At 28.5% G+C, this 18606-nt stretch overlaps 1 protein-coding gene across 2 annotated transcripts; it reads right to left on the minus strand.

Moving 5' to 3' along the window:
* Positions 1 to 2685: 2685 nt before the first annotated feature.
* LOC145962925 (uncharacterized) lies at positions 2686 to 6054 on the minus strand. Of its 2 annotated transcripts, XM_083084417.1 has the most exons (5): positions 5941 to 6054; positions 4904 to 5228; positions 4204 to 4808; positions 3160 to 3344; positions 2686 to 3102 (listed from the first exon to the last, which is right to left on the minus strand). In XM_083084417.1, the coding sequence occupies exons 2-5, from the start codon at positions 4989 to 4991 to the stop codon at positions 2802 to 2804; spliced, it is 1179 nt and encodes a 392-aa protein (XP_082940543.1). In that variant the 5' UTR covers positions 4992 to 5228; positions 5941 to 6054; the 3' UTR covers positions 2686 to 2801. The 2 variants fall into 2 exon arrangements, with proteins under 2 accessions (XP_082940543.1, XP_082940542.1); XM_083084416.1 differs by having other exon boundaries at positions 2686 to 3344.
* Between the last annotated feature and the right edge of the window lie 12552 nt (positions 6055 to 18606).

Raw genomic sequence — 18606 nt, forward strand, 5'->3', positions numbered from 1 at the left:
AATTACTCTGAATCTCATATAATAATATCAGCGTTTATTCCAGAATGTTTGAAAGATATATATATATATATATATATATATATATATATATATATATATATATATAAGCCTAGAGAGAGAATAGTATTCCTAATATATTTTTTAACAAGCTGGGATATGCAAACGATTATAAAAAATACAAAAGCAAAAGAGATGATAGATTATTGGAAAAAATAACTGATAATTTTTATCATGCGGATAAAGAATGATATCCTTAATCACAAGCTTTTGAAAATAATTACTGTTATTTGTAATTTTTACTGTTTTCATTGTCACTTGTCACATTGTAAAATCTAAAATTTCCTTTATTACATATTTCATATTAAAAATTTTCATCATTTCAAAGTTAAAAATTACTGCAGTTTGACGATTTTTGCATTTTTATTGTTGCAGGATAACAGTTGAAAACATTTTTTAAATCATGTCATCAAAGTTATCGGAATTGTGTCGGATCTTTAATTTGCTATGCACAAAAATACGTTAGGTACTACGAATAAACCGTGCTGCAAAGTTCACGGGATGACACGTTGAAAGGTCAATTAGCAATCAAATCTATTCAATTATTCGTATGATAACTGATTAGAAAATTTATTTAGATATATTCCTGAACGGAAAATATATGCGAGTTCACGTGTTCTGAAACGGTATTATTTACGACGTGTCTAAGTGAAATGTAAATTAAATTAGGCCACGTGGCGTTCGATAGCATCATCGTTTTTAAAGAAAACTTCACGCTTCCGCGAAGGAAGTCGATCATTTCCTATTTTTCGTGTTTATTGCACAATCATACATGACGCACGCAATGCCCCGTGTCTCGCATCGACTCACCCACATATCTGCCCGTGCACGCACGAAAATCCACGGAATTACCGGCAAATGTATATGTGATATGCCATTATATCATATGCCACTCTCCGTGTATCGTATATACATGCGCCGAGAGTGTAACGATCGAGGGAAATTACTGTAATCACGATGTGTCAGAGTTTCGCGATTGGCTCACCCACCAATAAAGCCTGTCTTTCACGCGCTTTCCAGGTTGAAGGGACTCTGAATTACATAATCATTGAATTACGTATCATATCTCAACATTTTCTTCCCGCATTTTTTACAAACGTTTTTTACTTGTTTTTAAATATGTAAATGTATATCGTAGTAATCTGTTTTGCAAATTTCTTTCCAATTACTAGAGTTGATTTTACACGAAACATATATGATATTTTAATATACATAAATGATATTTGCATGACTTTTGTAGAGAGAGAAAACTGGTAACTTTATTAGAGAGAAACTGGTAACTTTGTGTGTTCTTTTTCATGATTCCTCAATTTGTTGCCGCGAATTGGATGTTAGATGCATGATTTAGATTACGAAAATCTGCCAGCTGAAAAATTACGCGCGAAAGCTGCAAGGAACCGACGTCTTTACAGACACAATACCAGCGGTGGCGGCCTTCTCGAAATAGACGAGGAGCCCAGCCCTCCAAACTCGTCCGAAAATAAAACAGGTTTCTTCCTTGCGAGCGATGACGTCCAATTGGTAGGCTCTGATGGAACAGTCATTTTATAGTTTATTTATTATCCGATATTTATTTCCGATTGCCGCTATCGTCTTCGTGCTATTCACACCGTTCAACGAGTTTCGAATATCATCAGATTATCATTTTGTTGATCAGGTTGCGCAAAATCAATTTCAAACAACTGTGCAATTCTGCGAGCAATTGTTCAAACAAGTTACATATGTCGCAACTTGTATTATCAAGGGCGTGGATTTCTCATAATGGTCATTTTCGTAATGCCAGTAATACTTTTATACGTTTCGCAAAGTTGTTTTTCACAATATTGTCAGAAAATTTGATCGCATAATTTTATACTGTGTGCGTGATGTAATTTAAAGTTTATGGATTAATACAATTTTCCAATCTCTTTCAGCAATTATGTACATTATTTTAAAAAATGTATATTTTCTGTATAAATGTATAGTTTCATAGTATAGTATATTTCATGTATAGTATATTTTTGTAAAAATGTAGTTTTTAAAATTTTCATTGACTTTTAATTTTTTCAAATAATTAAATAGTTAGATAATATAATGTTTGCTACTAATGATCGATATAATTGTATATATAACTATTAATTTGTAAAGAATTATATTTTTGTATCAAAAGTCTAAATAAATATTATATAGAAATCATTAAGATAATAATATATTTAATTATATTTAAATGAATGATAAAAAAATGTAGTAAACATATACAGCATATAGATAAAACTGACACTATAATATATTTTAATAATTGATAGAATTATATGTTTGCATAAAAAATCTAAATAAACATGATACAGAAATCATTAAGATAATAATTATATTTAAATTGATAAAAGAATGTAGGAAATTAACATGTAGCTATATAAATAAAACTATAACAGACGATATAATGTATTTTAATAATTGACAGTATATATTTATCATTATATAGTGTATTAAAATACTACAAATATTTCGTGACCAATTTTTTTTTTCTAATCCGTACAATGACAGATACCGTAAATTTTATACAACATTAAAAAATTTATAATATCTTTATTAATATATTTTTTAGTAGAAAATAAAAATATATATTATATATTATATATGTATGTACGTATCAAAAAAATAATATTGCATAGGAACTATATATAAATTAGAAAAAATGTCATCAGTTGTGTTTTATTTTACACAATTCGAATTAAAATTTAATCAACGGATATAAAAAATACGACTTACGTCACAGGTCTAAAACCGTTGTTATATGGTGGCTGATATTCCGAATGATACAATCGGTTAATATTTGTGCCGGCATATTCGTTTACTTGATCAGGTAAGAATGGCCCGGGAAAGGGTGGATTAAGATGAGAGTAAACATTATACTTGTCATTTTGATAAAAATTAACTGGTTGTTCATACGGTAAATTGTAATTAATCTGATTATGATCATGATAAGCGTTCGAACCTGTCGTGAGGTCCACGTGGTTTACGTTCTGCGGATATCCACCGTAATAGGACGAATGTTCCGGGTAATAACTGGAATTATAATGGTTATTATGCGTTCCGTTCGGTTTTTCGGTTCCAAAAAAGAACCTTGTTGTCATAGTCGTAGTTGTATCTTCTGTCATGGTCTGATTCCCGTTAGCGGCATTCATGTTTGCAGTTTGAAAATTCAAGGTTGCTCGCGAATCGTCGGCATCCACTTGGAGATCTTCACGCTCTCTGATCGATCCTTTCAAGAAATTGTATTTTCGCTGGCCCTCTTTGCACCCGCGTATCTAATGAGTTTCATCAATAATACGCATTAAGGTGCAATACTACGATCAATGCAGTAAATGTCTTCTCTTTGCATTAAAAAAGATAGATTATATATATTAAAGATAGATTATATATTTTCATAAATATGAATTAATTCCAAAGCTCGATTAAAGTATTTAATTGATCAAAGAGAATTTTTTTTAAACAAAATTATATCATATATAAGCTTCAAAACGAAAGTAAAGAACGTGAAAAAATATTTTTATTAATAATAACATTGAAGAAATATGACAAAAATAAAAACTATATATACGTATAGTTCATAATATCATTGTGAAGCAAATTATAGACGCATATATTGATATATGAAAGCTATAGAAAAATAATGGTAGACATGAGGAAACCTTCATTATGTCATATGAATATCATTTGTCATGTAAATATCTGTCGTATAATACTATCATTATACGAACATTCAATATCACATTCTGTTTTTTTGAAACGGCATTAGTAGATTGCCAATCATCAACTCGATACTCGATGTCAAAGTTGTATTTAATAATTCATTTTACAAGAAACTGGAAAAAAACTTTTAAAGCTCTCTTCAAATGATTTTACTTAAGTATCAGGAATGGATAGTTAAATTATATTTATAGCAGTATAGCAAAAATATCATATATGATATTATTATTACCATTAATTGATATTTCTGTATAATTAATTGCGTTTCATGCTAGTAATTGAATGCCGGCACTTTTGACTTTTAAGAAAGTACGATATTCATCACTGATTGAGATGCGAGATCGAGATAAAATGTTGCGTGGCTTTCTGCTCTAATTTCTATTTGTATATCTCGGCGCAATCTATTAAATTACTTACCTTCTCTTCCGCGTTCCGATCGACTTTGGTTCGCAATTCTGTGCGATCGTCAGCCCCGTCCTCGCTGCCCGTCTTCTTGTTGTTTTTGGACTTGTCTTCGTCTAGATATTCGTCGTTATCCTCCCTCAGATCGATCGGTTGTCTGTTCCCGAACAGATTGATCAAATGCGACGTCAAATCGTTATGCGTCGCTTGAGCTTTCGCCAGATTGAATCCGAAGTGACCGGGAAAGAAGAACGGATAAGGTAACAAGGGATAAGGATTGTAATAGGCGGCAATGTAAGGTGAATCTTTGGAGGAACCTAGGTTCAAGCTGAAGGATGTCGGTGGCAGTTTGGCGAAGGTCTTGGCAGTGGTGGATGCTGCGGCTAATCCCCCGAAGCTGAGACCAGCTAGAAAGGCTAAACTACCCAGAAGTCGTGACTTCCTCCTATTCGTCTCGTTGTACAGATTCTTTGGCTCTTCCATAGGTATTAGTTTGCGCTTAAACAGATCGAGATTCTTCCAGAAGATCCCCTTTTCGATCGGATGAATATCGTTTTTTTCGACGATCGTAGTATCTTCAGGTTTGGCGATAGTGATCGGAGTTGTGTCACACTGTGTTTCTGCGGGAAAAAAGAGTCATTAAAATGGAAGAGATGAATCAGGAAGCTAGATCGATATATCGTTTGGAAATTTAAAAAAAGCTCAAGTTGCTTACCACTGCAATATATGATGACGGCTATTAAAACAACGATGAGGGAGCCCATCGTTACCGCGTCGTGATCAGAACAAGAATGAGGTGACATCGCGTAAACTCTTCGATGAAATTAAAAAGCTGCGGGTTCTCCCGCATGTTTAGTCTCGAGAAAGTGTGTTTCGTAGATATCGTTATTAGTACGATAACTTCATTGATTCCTAAGCTTTCTTTCTGGTCGTAACAATTACATTTTGCGTGGAAAATGTGGGCTATCGATGCAGGACACGTGAGATTATATTTCTCATTGTACTTCAAAACTCTCTCTCTTTCATGTTAAATTTTGTGTCTGGAAATATATGCATATGCTTTGTTAAAAAAAATGAAACAAAGCTGATACATAATGCATATTAGTTGAAAGTTTATATGTTGTAGGTATAACTTTACAGTTTTCATTTTTTTCCTATGAACTATGATGATTCTATCTAAATTATTTTATTTTATCTGCAAAATTTTTTAAATTATTCTATTTAAAATTGCATATAAAATTGCGATTGTTACATATTTTATTGTATATCTAATGTCTAAGTATTATTAATATATGTATACTCTTGGACAAAATTAACGCATAATTTTTTTTCATTTTTTCTTTAAAAGCTGATATTTAAATTTTAACGAAAAATTTTAAAGAAAAAATGAAAAAAAATTATGCGTTAATTTTGTCCAGGAGTATATTTTTTCTCATGATTGATATATTTAGATTCTTTTACACAATTACTTTCAATATGTTTATATTGTAATATGTTTATATTGTAATAATAATACGATGTAACAATAGGATCCACTGATAAAATTAAAATTATTTATTTATTTCATGTATAATAATTATTTATTTGATATAAAATATATCAATATTTTATACTTATATTATAAATCATTCGACTCAAATGTGATGCTAATTCTTTCTGTTCAAACTTGACAGATTTGTTTTTTGTAACTGCGCATTCTATATTTCTGAATGTTTTTATTTTTGAGAAAGGGTGACGTCATAGGTGACGTACCACTTAGAGCAGACGTCGCGTCGTATTAACTCCGCCATCTTGACTCCGCCATGTTGACTCCAGCTCCAGTATTTCATCAGAGAGAAGACTGAGAGATGTCATGGCCTGTTTTTAGATGATCCCTGAAAGCGATACTCCCTCTATGGACATTGAAAACGTGAACATGAACTACAAAGCCAATGTCCATGAATGTTCTCAGAGGGTAATATATAATGTGCACAATTTCTGGTTTTGTTCCGTGCTATGTGCACGAAATGCCGGTAGCACCAGAGTATAACAATCATTATTTTGAAAATAATATATAAATATGATAAATAATAATTTTTATAAAAATAATTTTTATAAATTACTTACCTATATGTGTGTATGTATGTGTGCCCATACGTTGTCCAAATGATTTTAAATATAAGAATAGACTATATGAATATCGGCGTATGTTACCGCCGGCATAGCTCTCAGGTTCATGAGAGTACTGAAACCTCCTCACCTGGCAAATGCCTTCGTTAAGACGGAGATACAGGGGAGGAAAAATTGAGGAGGAAAAATTTTTTTATTTATTTTTATTTTTTTTAATAGAGTTTTTAAACAAAGAATATAATACATATAAAAAATATATATTACATAATTATAATATATACAACGTAAATTATAATTAATTTGCAATTACATAAAAAACACATTACAAATTATTAAATTATGTAATATAAAAATAATTACATTACAAATATATATATTACAAAATTTAATGCAGAATATATAAAATACAATGCATTAGAAATATGTATTACAAAATATAATACAAATTTAATATAAACTATAATTTTAAACTTAATACAAAATAAAATTTATTACACGAAAGTGCCCAAAATATACGTATAATATAAAATTTACTAAAAATTTTTACATAGACCAGACAAGACTGATTAGTGATGATTAATTACGCGATATTTATTATTAATAATCGACATAGAATAATAGAATTTAATTAGTTTTATATAAATAACGTATAAACGTAAATAATCAAGATCAAAAGAGTCATTAATAAAATTATTGACCATTTCTTCGATTGTAGAACAAAGTATTTGCATTATTGACGCATTTTGCGCAGACCATGAAAAGAAATATTTAAAACGTGTAAAGATAGAACAAGCTTTGATGTAAATCAAAGATTAAATTACAAAATAAATTGCGATTTAAAATTCGCGAAAAAACGCGACGAATAAATAAATCGACAATAATCGAATATTCAATTGCGAGATACGCATAACTTTTATAATATAATAATCGAATCAATAGACACGCGTGCGATATAATTATTGTCACACAAATGTTGACAGACGAAGATAGATTTAGCAAACATTTGTGATCCGTATTGTTTATGAACATAAAATTCACAGTCCGATGTATTTGCGATTAATATATACGCGACTTTATACGAATTTCACGATTGAGAATAAAATACATATCCTATTTCGCGCATGATTAGCTGAATAAGAAATGAGCTCTATAAGCTTTAAAATATAATTAAAAATCGCGTTGTGGCTACATTTAATAGAAAATAACGGAACGAATGATTTTCATTAATATAGTTATCAATCGTCTTTTAAATTATATAATAGAAGAAAATATTTGCACTACCAGCATTTTGCACGAACTATTAAAAACAATATTCAAAGACGTGGAAAGATAAACAAAGCTTCAATGTATAAGTCAACGATTAAATTATAAGATAAATCGCGATTTAAAATTCACGAGAAAACGCGACGAATAAATAAGTCGATAATATGCGGAATATTTGATCGTGATACGTATAATTTTTATAATATAATAATCGAAGCTCTCAATAGACACGTACGCGATATAATTATTATCACGTAAATATAGAAAATCGAAAATATTTCAACAATCATTTGAGGTCTGTAATGTTTGTGAATATGCAATTCAGCGACCGAATTACTGTGAATTTTTATAAGATATATCGCGATTTAAAATTCGCGATAAAACGCGACGATAAATAAATCGATAATATTCAAAATATTCAATTGCAGATACGCGAGTGACATACCGGTAATCCGATAAAAAGAGGAGCGATCTTAAAAATGGAGAACGATTAACATCTTGTTTCTACATCAGATTTCGCAAGATCAATCTGCGAAGAAAAGTTAAGTGATCCGTTGAACGTCGGGAATTCCATCGTAGGAGGGAACGAATCCTGGATCTTCCGGACTATTCCCGATAGCAATGATTTCAGTATTAAATCAAAGACAATTATCCCTCGTCATTATTTTCAATTCACGAAATTGATATTCACGTCAGAAAACATGTTCTTCCATTACTAAGAAATATATTTCTTTATTGAAAATTAAATGGATATAACCTTTGTCATTGAAATGTGATTACGAACGATTATATTTATAAATAATAAAATACATGCATTATTGGAGTTTGTGTTAAATGTGCGAACACATAATTTGGGGTACCGTCTGCGCGCGCGAGACGAATCGAACCCGATAACAGCAAGATTTAAAAAATTTCAATTCGAATAGTGTTCAAAATAAAATAAATGAAATAATTTTAAATATATAATTAATTCTAGATTAATTATCTAGATTCTTATTCTTGTAACATTTAAATTAATAATTTTTTTTTCTTTTAATCAATATCTTACTGATATAAGGGTACCCATTCGATTCGTCTCTAAATTTTTAAGTATTCGCACATTTTATGTAACATTCATGTATAATTTCGCGTATATATAATATATCATATTAACAAAAATTATAAAAATATTTTGGATACGTTAATTTGTTCATGTATTTTATTATACATATATATATAATGATATATATATCTGAAAACTAATATTCTAAATTGGCGATGGATGTCCAATACTTGCAAATAGTTTCTTAAAAGAAACTAAAAACTACTATTAATATCCCCAGTACCAAGAAATAATTTTTCAAATGAGATAATTAATTAATAATTAATAAAATATATTCGTTCGTAACCATTTTTATCAAAAAATTAATAAAAATTAATTACAATATGAAATTTCTTGAAAAATTAAAGTTTATACACAACGCTATATCCATATTTAATCTACTATTAAATTTTTCTGGCATTATATATATAGACAATAATAATACCAATCCTAATAATGATAGAACATTTTTAATGAAAAAAAAAAAGATACATTTCTCTCATCTAAATATATACTATTTAAATTAATTCGACGTTAAAGAAGTCCTCGAATTACTACCGAAATCATTGCTTTCGGAAATTGCCAGGAAAACCTGGGATTAATTCCAATCTTACAATAAAAATTCCCAATTTTTAACAGGGCACCGAACTAGACGTCGCGAATGGATCTCACAAGAACCGATGAGAAATAATTCTCCATGATGAAAATCGTTTCGACTCCTCGGCGGTACGAGCCACGCAACTTTTATTAACGTTTATTTAACGGAAGGAACAACAATAACTCTTTTATTAAAACGACAATCTTGTCTAAGAACGCGAAAAGAACGCGGGAAAAACACGGTGATTTCGCAACCGTAATTTATTAATTTATTTATGAATATTTTCCGGTACGAAATTCGTAAGTACAAATGTAACTGAAAAACAAATTATTAAATTCATAATAATTAACTCGCGATTCTATAATATCGAAGGTGACGCGAAGAGAACGCGGAAAGAACACGGTATTTTCGCAATCATAATTTAATAATTTATTTTAAGAATATTCAGTTCCGCGCGATATGGAATTCATAAATAGATAAGTCTAACGGAAAGCATATCATTAAATTTATAATAATTGACTCGCGATTCTACATTTTATATAAAAATTTTCCGAATTTATTAATGACTCTTTGATATGAAAATATAAACAGTTATTCTTTTACGAATATTTCAAAAATATATACTATAGAAGCAAATATGTTAATTTAACGAATTAATATTATACGTATACTTACGTATAATCATATATATACATATAATATATACGTATAATCATTATACGTATATTTTCGATAATTTTTCGTGTAATTTACATAAGAATGTATTCACGTAATTTACAATCGTAAATACAATTTCATGTAATATAATTATAGTTATAATTGTATTTTATACAACTATGTCAATAATTAAAAATATCAATGTTAGATTATAATTAATATACAATTATAACTATTTACAATTTACATCGTAAATAGACACAATACGATTTACAATCGTAAATACAATTTCATTTAATATAATTATAGTTATAATTGTATTTTATACAACTATGTCAATAATTAAAAATATCAATATTAGATTATAATTAATATACAATTATAACTATTTACAATTTACAAAACACAATTTATTAATTACAAAGTACAATTTACAAAATATAATTTATGATGTCATCAATATCAAATAAATGTACTCGATTTATTCAAATGTTTAATAACATAAATAATTTGATATTGATAACATTAACATTTGGACTTAATATTATAGCTATATATTAATTTACACATTTATATGATATATTTTTAATTTTTAAAATCAAATATAACATGCTAAAATATATCTTGAACATTTATAATTATGCAATTTGTTTAATCTTCTTGAAAATAATTTTGATAATTTAAATTTCATTTTTAAAACATTTTTAAAAATAAATTCAATTTAATTTTTTAAGAATAATTTTAAATTATTACAAAGAATTACAAAAGTATCCAAAATATACGTATAATATAAAATTTATTAAAAATTTCTACATAGTCCAAACAAGGCTGATTAGCGATGATGAATTACGCGATATTTATTATTAATAATCGACATACAATAATAGAATTTAAGAATAGAGAAATTAGTTTTATATAAATAACGCTTAAACATAAATAATCGTGATCAAAAGGGTCATTAATAAAATTATTGATAGTTTTTCCGATTGTAAAAGAAAGTATTTGGATTACTGGCGCATTTTATGTAGATTATTAATATTCAAAACGCAAAAGATAGATCAAGCTTCGATGTAAATCAATGATTAAAGTATAAGATAAATAACAATTTAAAATTCACGAGAGAGCGATAACGAATAAATAAATCGATTATTAGGAATAGTTGATTACGATATGCATAATTTTTGTAATATGATAATCGAAACCGCTAATAGACAGCGCGCGACATAATTATTATCAAACAAATGCGAAGATATTTCGAGACATTTGAGATTTATAATATTTGCGAATATAGAATTTATTACAAATTTTTAGAAGATAAATCGTGATTTACAATTCGCGAGAAGACGCGACAAATAAATAAATCGACAATATTCGGAATATTTGATTGCGATATGTATAATTTTTATAATATAATCGGAGCCCCTAATAGACACGCGTGATATAATTAATAGAGAATAACGGATTTAATAGAGAATAACGGAACGAATAATTTTATCAAAGTCTCTCTCTAATAATTTAATTATCTAACTATATCTCTAACTATCGATGTATTAGTAAAGTTTAATAAGATTTATATAATGATTTAAATAATCGCGATTTTAATCATTAATAAAATTATTGATCATCATCTTAAAAAGTAAAAAAAATATTTGCACTATTAGCGCAGACTATAAAAGACAATATTCAAAGACGTGGAAAGGTAGACAAAGTTTCGACGTATAAGTCAACGATTAAATTATAAGGTAATATTAAGTTATAAGATAAATCGCGATTTACAATTCGCGAGAAGACGTGACAAATAAATAAATCGACAATATTCGGAATATTTGATTGCGATATGTATAATTTTAATAATATAATCGGAGCACCTAATAGACACGCGCGATATAATTACTATCACGCACAAGTGCAAAGATATTTCAACAGATGTTTAAGGTCTGTAATATTTGCGAATTTATTTGCGATTAATACGCTATTTTATAGAAATATCGCGATTGAAAAATACATATTGAAAATACATACATCTCGCGCATGATTAGTTAAATGAAATAAAATTAATCTTAAGACTTTACAATTTTAAATATAATTAACATATAATTAAAAAATCGCGTTGTTCGCCACGTTTAATAGAGAATAACGGAACAAATAATTTTATCAAAATCCCTCTCTAATAATTTAACTATCTAACTATATCTCTAACTATCGATGTATTAGTAGAGTTTAATAAGATTTATATAATGATTTAAATAATCGCGATGAATCATTAATAAAATTATCGGTCATCTTCTTAAATAACAAAAAAAAATATTTGCACTACTAGCGAAGACTATAAAAGACAATATTCAAAGACGTGGAAAAATAGACAAAGTTTCGATGTATAAGTCAACGATTAAATTATAAGATAAATCGCGATTTAAAATTCCCGAGAAAACGCGACGAATAAATATAATAATCGAAGATCTCAATAGACACGAGCGCGATATAATTATTATCACGTAAGTATAAAAAATCAAAAATATTTCAACAATCATTTGAGGTCTGTAATGTTTGTGAATATACAATTCACCGACCGATTTACTTGCGAATTTTTATAAGATAAATCGCGATTTAAAATTCGCGATAAAACGCGACGATAAATAAATCGATAATATTCAAAATATTCAATTGCAGATACGATTGCGAGTGACATACCGGTAATATCCGATAAAAAGAGGAGCGATCTTAAAAATGGAGAACGATTAACATCTTGTTTCTACATCAGATTTCGTAAGATCAATCTGCGAAGAAAAATTAAGTGAACCATTGAACGTCGGGAATTCCATCGTAAGAGGGAACGAATCCTGGATCTTCCGGACTATTCCCGATAGCAATGATTTCAGTATTAAATCAAAGACAATTATCCCTCGTTATTATTTTCAATTCACGAAATTGATATTCACGTCAGAAAACATGTTCTTCCATTACTAAGAAATATATTTCTTTATTGAAAATTAAATGGATATAACCTTTGTCATTGAAATGTGATTACGAACGATTATATTTATAAATAATAAAATACATGCATTATTGGAGTTTGTGTTAAATGTGCGAACACATAATTTGGGGTACCGTCTGCGCGCGCGAGACGAATCGAACCCGATAACAGCAAGATTTAAAAAATTTCAATTCGAATAGTGTTCAAAATAAAATTAATGAAATAATTTTAAATATATAATTAATTCTAGATTAATTATCTAGATTCTTATTCTTGTAACGTTTAAATTAATAATTTTTTTTCTTTTAATCAATATCTTACTGATATAAGGGTACCCATTCGATTCGTCTCTAAATTTTTAAGTATTCGCACATTTTATGTAACATTCATGTATAATTTCGCGTATATATAATATATCATATTAACAAAAATTATAAAAATATTTTGGATACGTCAATTTGTTCATGTATTTTATTATACATATATATAAAGTGATATATATATCTGAAAACTAATATTCTAAATTGGCGATGGATGTCCAATACTTGCAAATAGTTTCTTAAAAGAAACTAAAAACTACTATTAATATCCCCAGTACCTAGAAATAATTTTTTAAATGAGATAATTAATTAATAATTAATAAAATATATTCGTTCGTAAGCATTTTTATCAAAAAATTAATAAAAATTAATTACAATATGAAATTTCTTGAAAAATTAAAGTTTATATACAACGCTATATCCATATTTAATCTACTATTAAATCTTTCTGGCATTATATAGACAATAATAATGTCAATCCTAATAATGAAGAACATTTTTTAACGAAGAAAAGAAAAGATACATTTCTCTCATCTAAATATATATTATTTAAATTAATTCGACGTTAAAGAAGCGTATTGTCGTTGAATAACTACCGAAATCATTGCTTTCGGAAATTGCCAGGAAAACCTGGGATTAGTTCCAAACTTACAGTAAAAATTCCCAATTTTTAACAGGGCACCGAACTAGACATCGCGAATGGATCTCACAAGAACCGGTGAGAAATAATTCTCCATGATGAAAATCGTTTCGACTCCTCGGCGGTACGAGCCACGCAACTTTTATTAACGTTTATTTAACGGAAGGAACAACGATAACTCTTTTATTAAAACGATAATTTCGTCTAAGAATGCGAAAAGAACGCGAGAAAAACACGGTGATTTCGCAACCGTAATTTATTAATTTATTTATGAATATTTTCCGATACGAAATTCGTAAATACAAATATAACTGAAAAAACAAATTAATAAATTCATAATAATTAACTCGTGATTCTATAATATCGAAGGTGATCGTTAAATTTTGTGAAGCTAATATTTAATCGTTGACTTATCACATCAAATCTTCACACTCTTATTCGATAATTCTGTATATTTAATTAGCAATATTTAGGAATATTATCTGACGAGAGGGACAGCGATAAAAATCTTTTGTTAAAACGATAATTTTGTATAAGAACTTGTATTAAAAATTTTATATTTGATTGCGCGATGTATATACTTAATATGTATACCTATACATTAGACGGCACTCCCGGTTTCGGTACGAGCGAAAATCCCATTTCACTTACGAGAATCAACTTCGAGTCAACCGGTCGGGATTGCAACGATACAACGAGCAAGGACTAAGCCCAAACCGGAAAGAAGACGAAACGATTGACGGAAATAGAGGAAAATGAAGTTCACCAACTCTTTTTCGCGCATAATTATCCTATCTCGTATCGAACCTGGACCCGCTAAGCACGATTTCAGGTGCTCCGCCCGGACATATTATGCCTCCCGCGGTTGCTATATGCTACACCAGGCTAGTAGACGGCAAAAGAAGAGGATACCCACATTTTTTAAATGCTTACATTCAGCAATTTAGAAAATGGGGAGGCAACCCCTTTTACCGAGCGAAAATCGTACCTAGGGGAATCCACTCGACTCCTCGACAGGGTTAACACACGCAGTGCGTGTGGCTGTAGACGAGCAAAGAGAAGGGACCCATTGACAACCATTCCGAACAATCGATCGAGTTCTAACTAATTCGGGCCGAATCACTTGACGAAGCACGAAGCAAGAGTGTACGTTGCATAGCAACGTGTGCAAACTCGAAACATTCCAGTTAGTTAGCATCGGAAGTAGAGACTCGTGACAATAAGGAAATTGGGATTTTATATGAAAAGTCCAAAAGTTCCGCGAAAACGCGACGACGCGAGAATACTACAACGCGAAAACACGGTAACGAAGCGCTTGCCGTCCGCGGCACGTTGACGGCACCGACGACGCGAAAGGGTACTTAGCTTCCCATTCAGGCACCTTAAGATTTATCATAAATAGAAAAATTTAAGATAAACCTCAAGGCACCATCCAAGTACTAAGCCCTCCCACCGCGACAAGGTGTACCCTATGGGAGGGTTATATTATATATAATTTTATATATAATATAATACATAATTTGAAATTTATTTTGTAATATAGTACATAAATTTAAATTCGCAAATATAAACGATAAATAAGAATATAAAGGATAAGAGAACATCTATTATATAAAGCAATGTTCAAAATAATTGATTTTAAACCTAATTATTGCGCGCAATTAATTTTTACATTTTTACTTTTAAATAGATATATTTTAATATTATAAACTGCGTAATTACAAAATAATTTATATTTCTTAAATATAAACTTTTAAAAATATGATAAATAAAAAAATTTCTATTTTTTTATATGTGAAATATTTAAATAAATATATTAATTTGAAATGTTTTATAAAACATAAAAGTATCTGAAAATATTAATTAATAAAAAATTTTATAAATGTTTTAATTATTTTAAAATAAAATGGAATATTTTTTATAGGTATATGTATTATATATGTTACAATTTAAAATCATTATTAAATCACAATCAAAGAAATAAAACGAAACGAGAAATATGTATATTTTGAATATATATATTATTGATAAATAATTTATATATTGTTGCGTCCGCGGAATGCGGTATATATCGAACGCGATATATATCAAACGCGCGCGACACAATCGGCATACGCTGACGCTCGTGCACTCGTAAATAATAACGCGATTTAAGGTGCACAAGAATTTTAATAAATCGCGAGTAACATACAAGAATTCAGAATAATCGTAAAACGGATCACAAATAGACGCGCGTCCGCACAACTTGACAGCTGAGCTTAGACTCTCTGACAGTCGTTGTTTATAACAATATCTTGACAACGCGCGCGAAAACGATCTTCTTCGAAAGAATTCAACGGGTGACAAATACATTCAGCGGGACGGGACGCGGGGAAGCAACAATATAATAAATAATAAATGTGATAATTAATTTATATTAATGACTTACATCATATCTTATTGATCCATCCACTTCCAAAACCTCCTTTTTTCTTTTGCTTCCTTCGCTCTTTTCTGGTGGCACTTTAATCCTCGTTGCACTTACACTTATTCACGAAAAGTTCCTCGTTGCACTTGCAATTGTGTTTAGAGAAAGAATTTGATAATATATGAAACGTCTCACATCACTACTTCACTGCTCAAGAGCCACTAAGCGAATGATCGTAAGTCAAGAACATTACCGCGGTACTGTTTATATCGCCAGGGTCGACTATGTAAAGAAAGAATTTGATAATATATGAAACGTCACTACTTTATTGCTCCAGGTTACTGTGCGAATGATCGTAAGTCAGAAACATTACCGCGGTACTGTTTATATCGCCAGGGTCGACTATGTAAAGAAAGAATTTGATAATATATGAAACGTCACTACTTTATTGCTCAAGATTACTGTGCGAATGACCGTAAATCAAAAACATTACCGCGGTACTGTTTATTTCGCCAAGGACAACTTATACTACGTTATTGTTATAATTCGTCGTTGAAATCTTCTATGAGTTATTGCTGATTAAGAAAATTTAAAGCATTGGTTGAAATTTATTTAATTCTAATAGATATCGTTAAGGAAATTATTATAATAAGCATTAATAATCGAAAGATCATAACAAAATTAATTCTTTTATCCCCTTTTATGTATCCCCTGTTTCAATTTTTATTCGCAGTAATTAATGATTGCGATGCGATAAATATTTATCGTTGCGATACAGTTTCATGTCGTTTATTATAAGTTAATTAATTTTTAATTATTAATAATTATATCAAATCATGTTTCGATACTAATCGTAGAAAAATATTCGACAATATGCGAAGCAAAATATGTAGTATAATTATAATATAATTTATAAATTGATGATGCTATCAACATCAAATAAATATATATTCGAATTTATTCAAATATTTTCAATAATACGGATAATTTGATGTTGCATGAGAGCATTATAACACACACGCTTGGACTTACAATAATATTATATACATATATGGAAAGAAAGAGAAAAGAAAGTTCGGAGAGTAAGATAATTTTTCGAAAAATGAAGAAAATTGCAAGATATATTTTCCATTTTTCGAGACTTTTATTCAAGATTTATTCTCTATTGTGAGTGTTATAAATAACTTTTACACATAGTTTTGTTATAATTTTCATAATAACTTGATATACATAATAAATTGTTATATAGAATATATACATAGAATATACATAGACATATATATATACATAGAATATTTTATTATATTACACGAAAATATCAGAAATGCGTACAATGTAAAATTTATTAGAAATTTTTAGATTGGCGTATATAGCTGATATAATCTATCGCAATCAAAAGAATCACTAATAAATTCGATTATGTCTTTCAATTAAGAAAGAGTACCCGGAATTTTAATGTATTTTGTAAGGTTTTCTAAAAGAAATATTATCGCGAAAAGATAAACTAAGTTTCGATGTTACCCAATGATTAAATGAGAAAAAAAATCGCGATTTAAATTTCACGAATATACATGACAAATAAATAAATTGACAGTAATAGTAATATTTAATTACAATTCGTGTAATTTTTATAATAATCGCAACACAACGTGCGCACACGCAATATAATTATTATCGTTTTATATGATAATAAAAAAGTATCAAGTAATTAATTTTTCTGTTGCATTTAACAGTTAACACTTAGCAATAAAACGATAATTTATTTTATTGTGATTTTTATAAGAATAATTATTTCTTTAACGATACTTAAAGATTAAGTGTATTTTATTCGATGTTTTATCATTCAACTTTTTAACAATCTAAATACAATTCAAATTATTATTAATTTTAATTCTTGTCACACACTTCTATTTTTAAATCAATATGTCAAAAATCAAATTCAAATATAATCAATTAATATTTTTATAGATCTATTCTTTATAAAACTCAAAATAATTTATTTTGTAAAACTAATTATTACGCGCAATCAATTTTTTTATCTTTTAAGAGAGATTTATCTCTGATATTAATACTTTAAATGTAAAACTAGCAAAAAAAGTTTCTTTATTATAAATTTTTGAAAAATATAATTATATAAAGAGAGTATGTTAATTTTCATATATGAAATATTTAAATAATTATATTATTTTAAAAATATTTTATAAAATATTAAAATATTTATATATAAAAATATTAATTAATAACAAAAATATTATAAATGCTTTATTATAGATACTTTAAATGTGTTAAAATAAAACCTGGAATATTTTATACATGCATTATAGTACGTGATTTTTAGAGCGAATTATATATACCATTGAGAAAATGAA

This window comes from Camponotus vicinus, unplaced genomic scaffold, assembly GCF_025532165.1.
Source record: "Camponotus vicinus isolate PSW18456_S1 unplaced genomic scaffold, iyCamVici1.0 SCAF_12, whole genome shotgun sequence".
NCBI lineage: Eukaryota > Metazoa > Arthropoda > Insecta > Hymenoptera > Formicidae > Camponotus > Camponotus vicinus.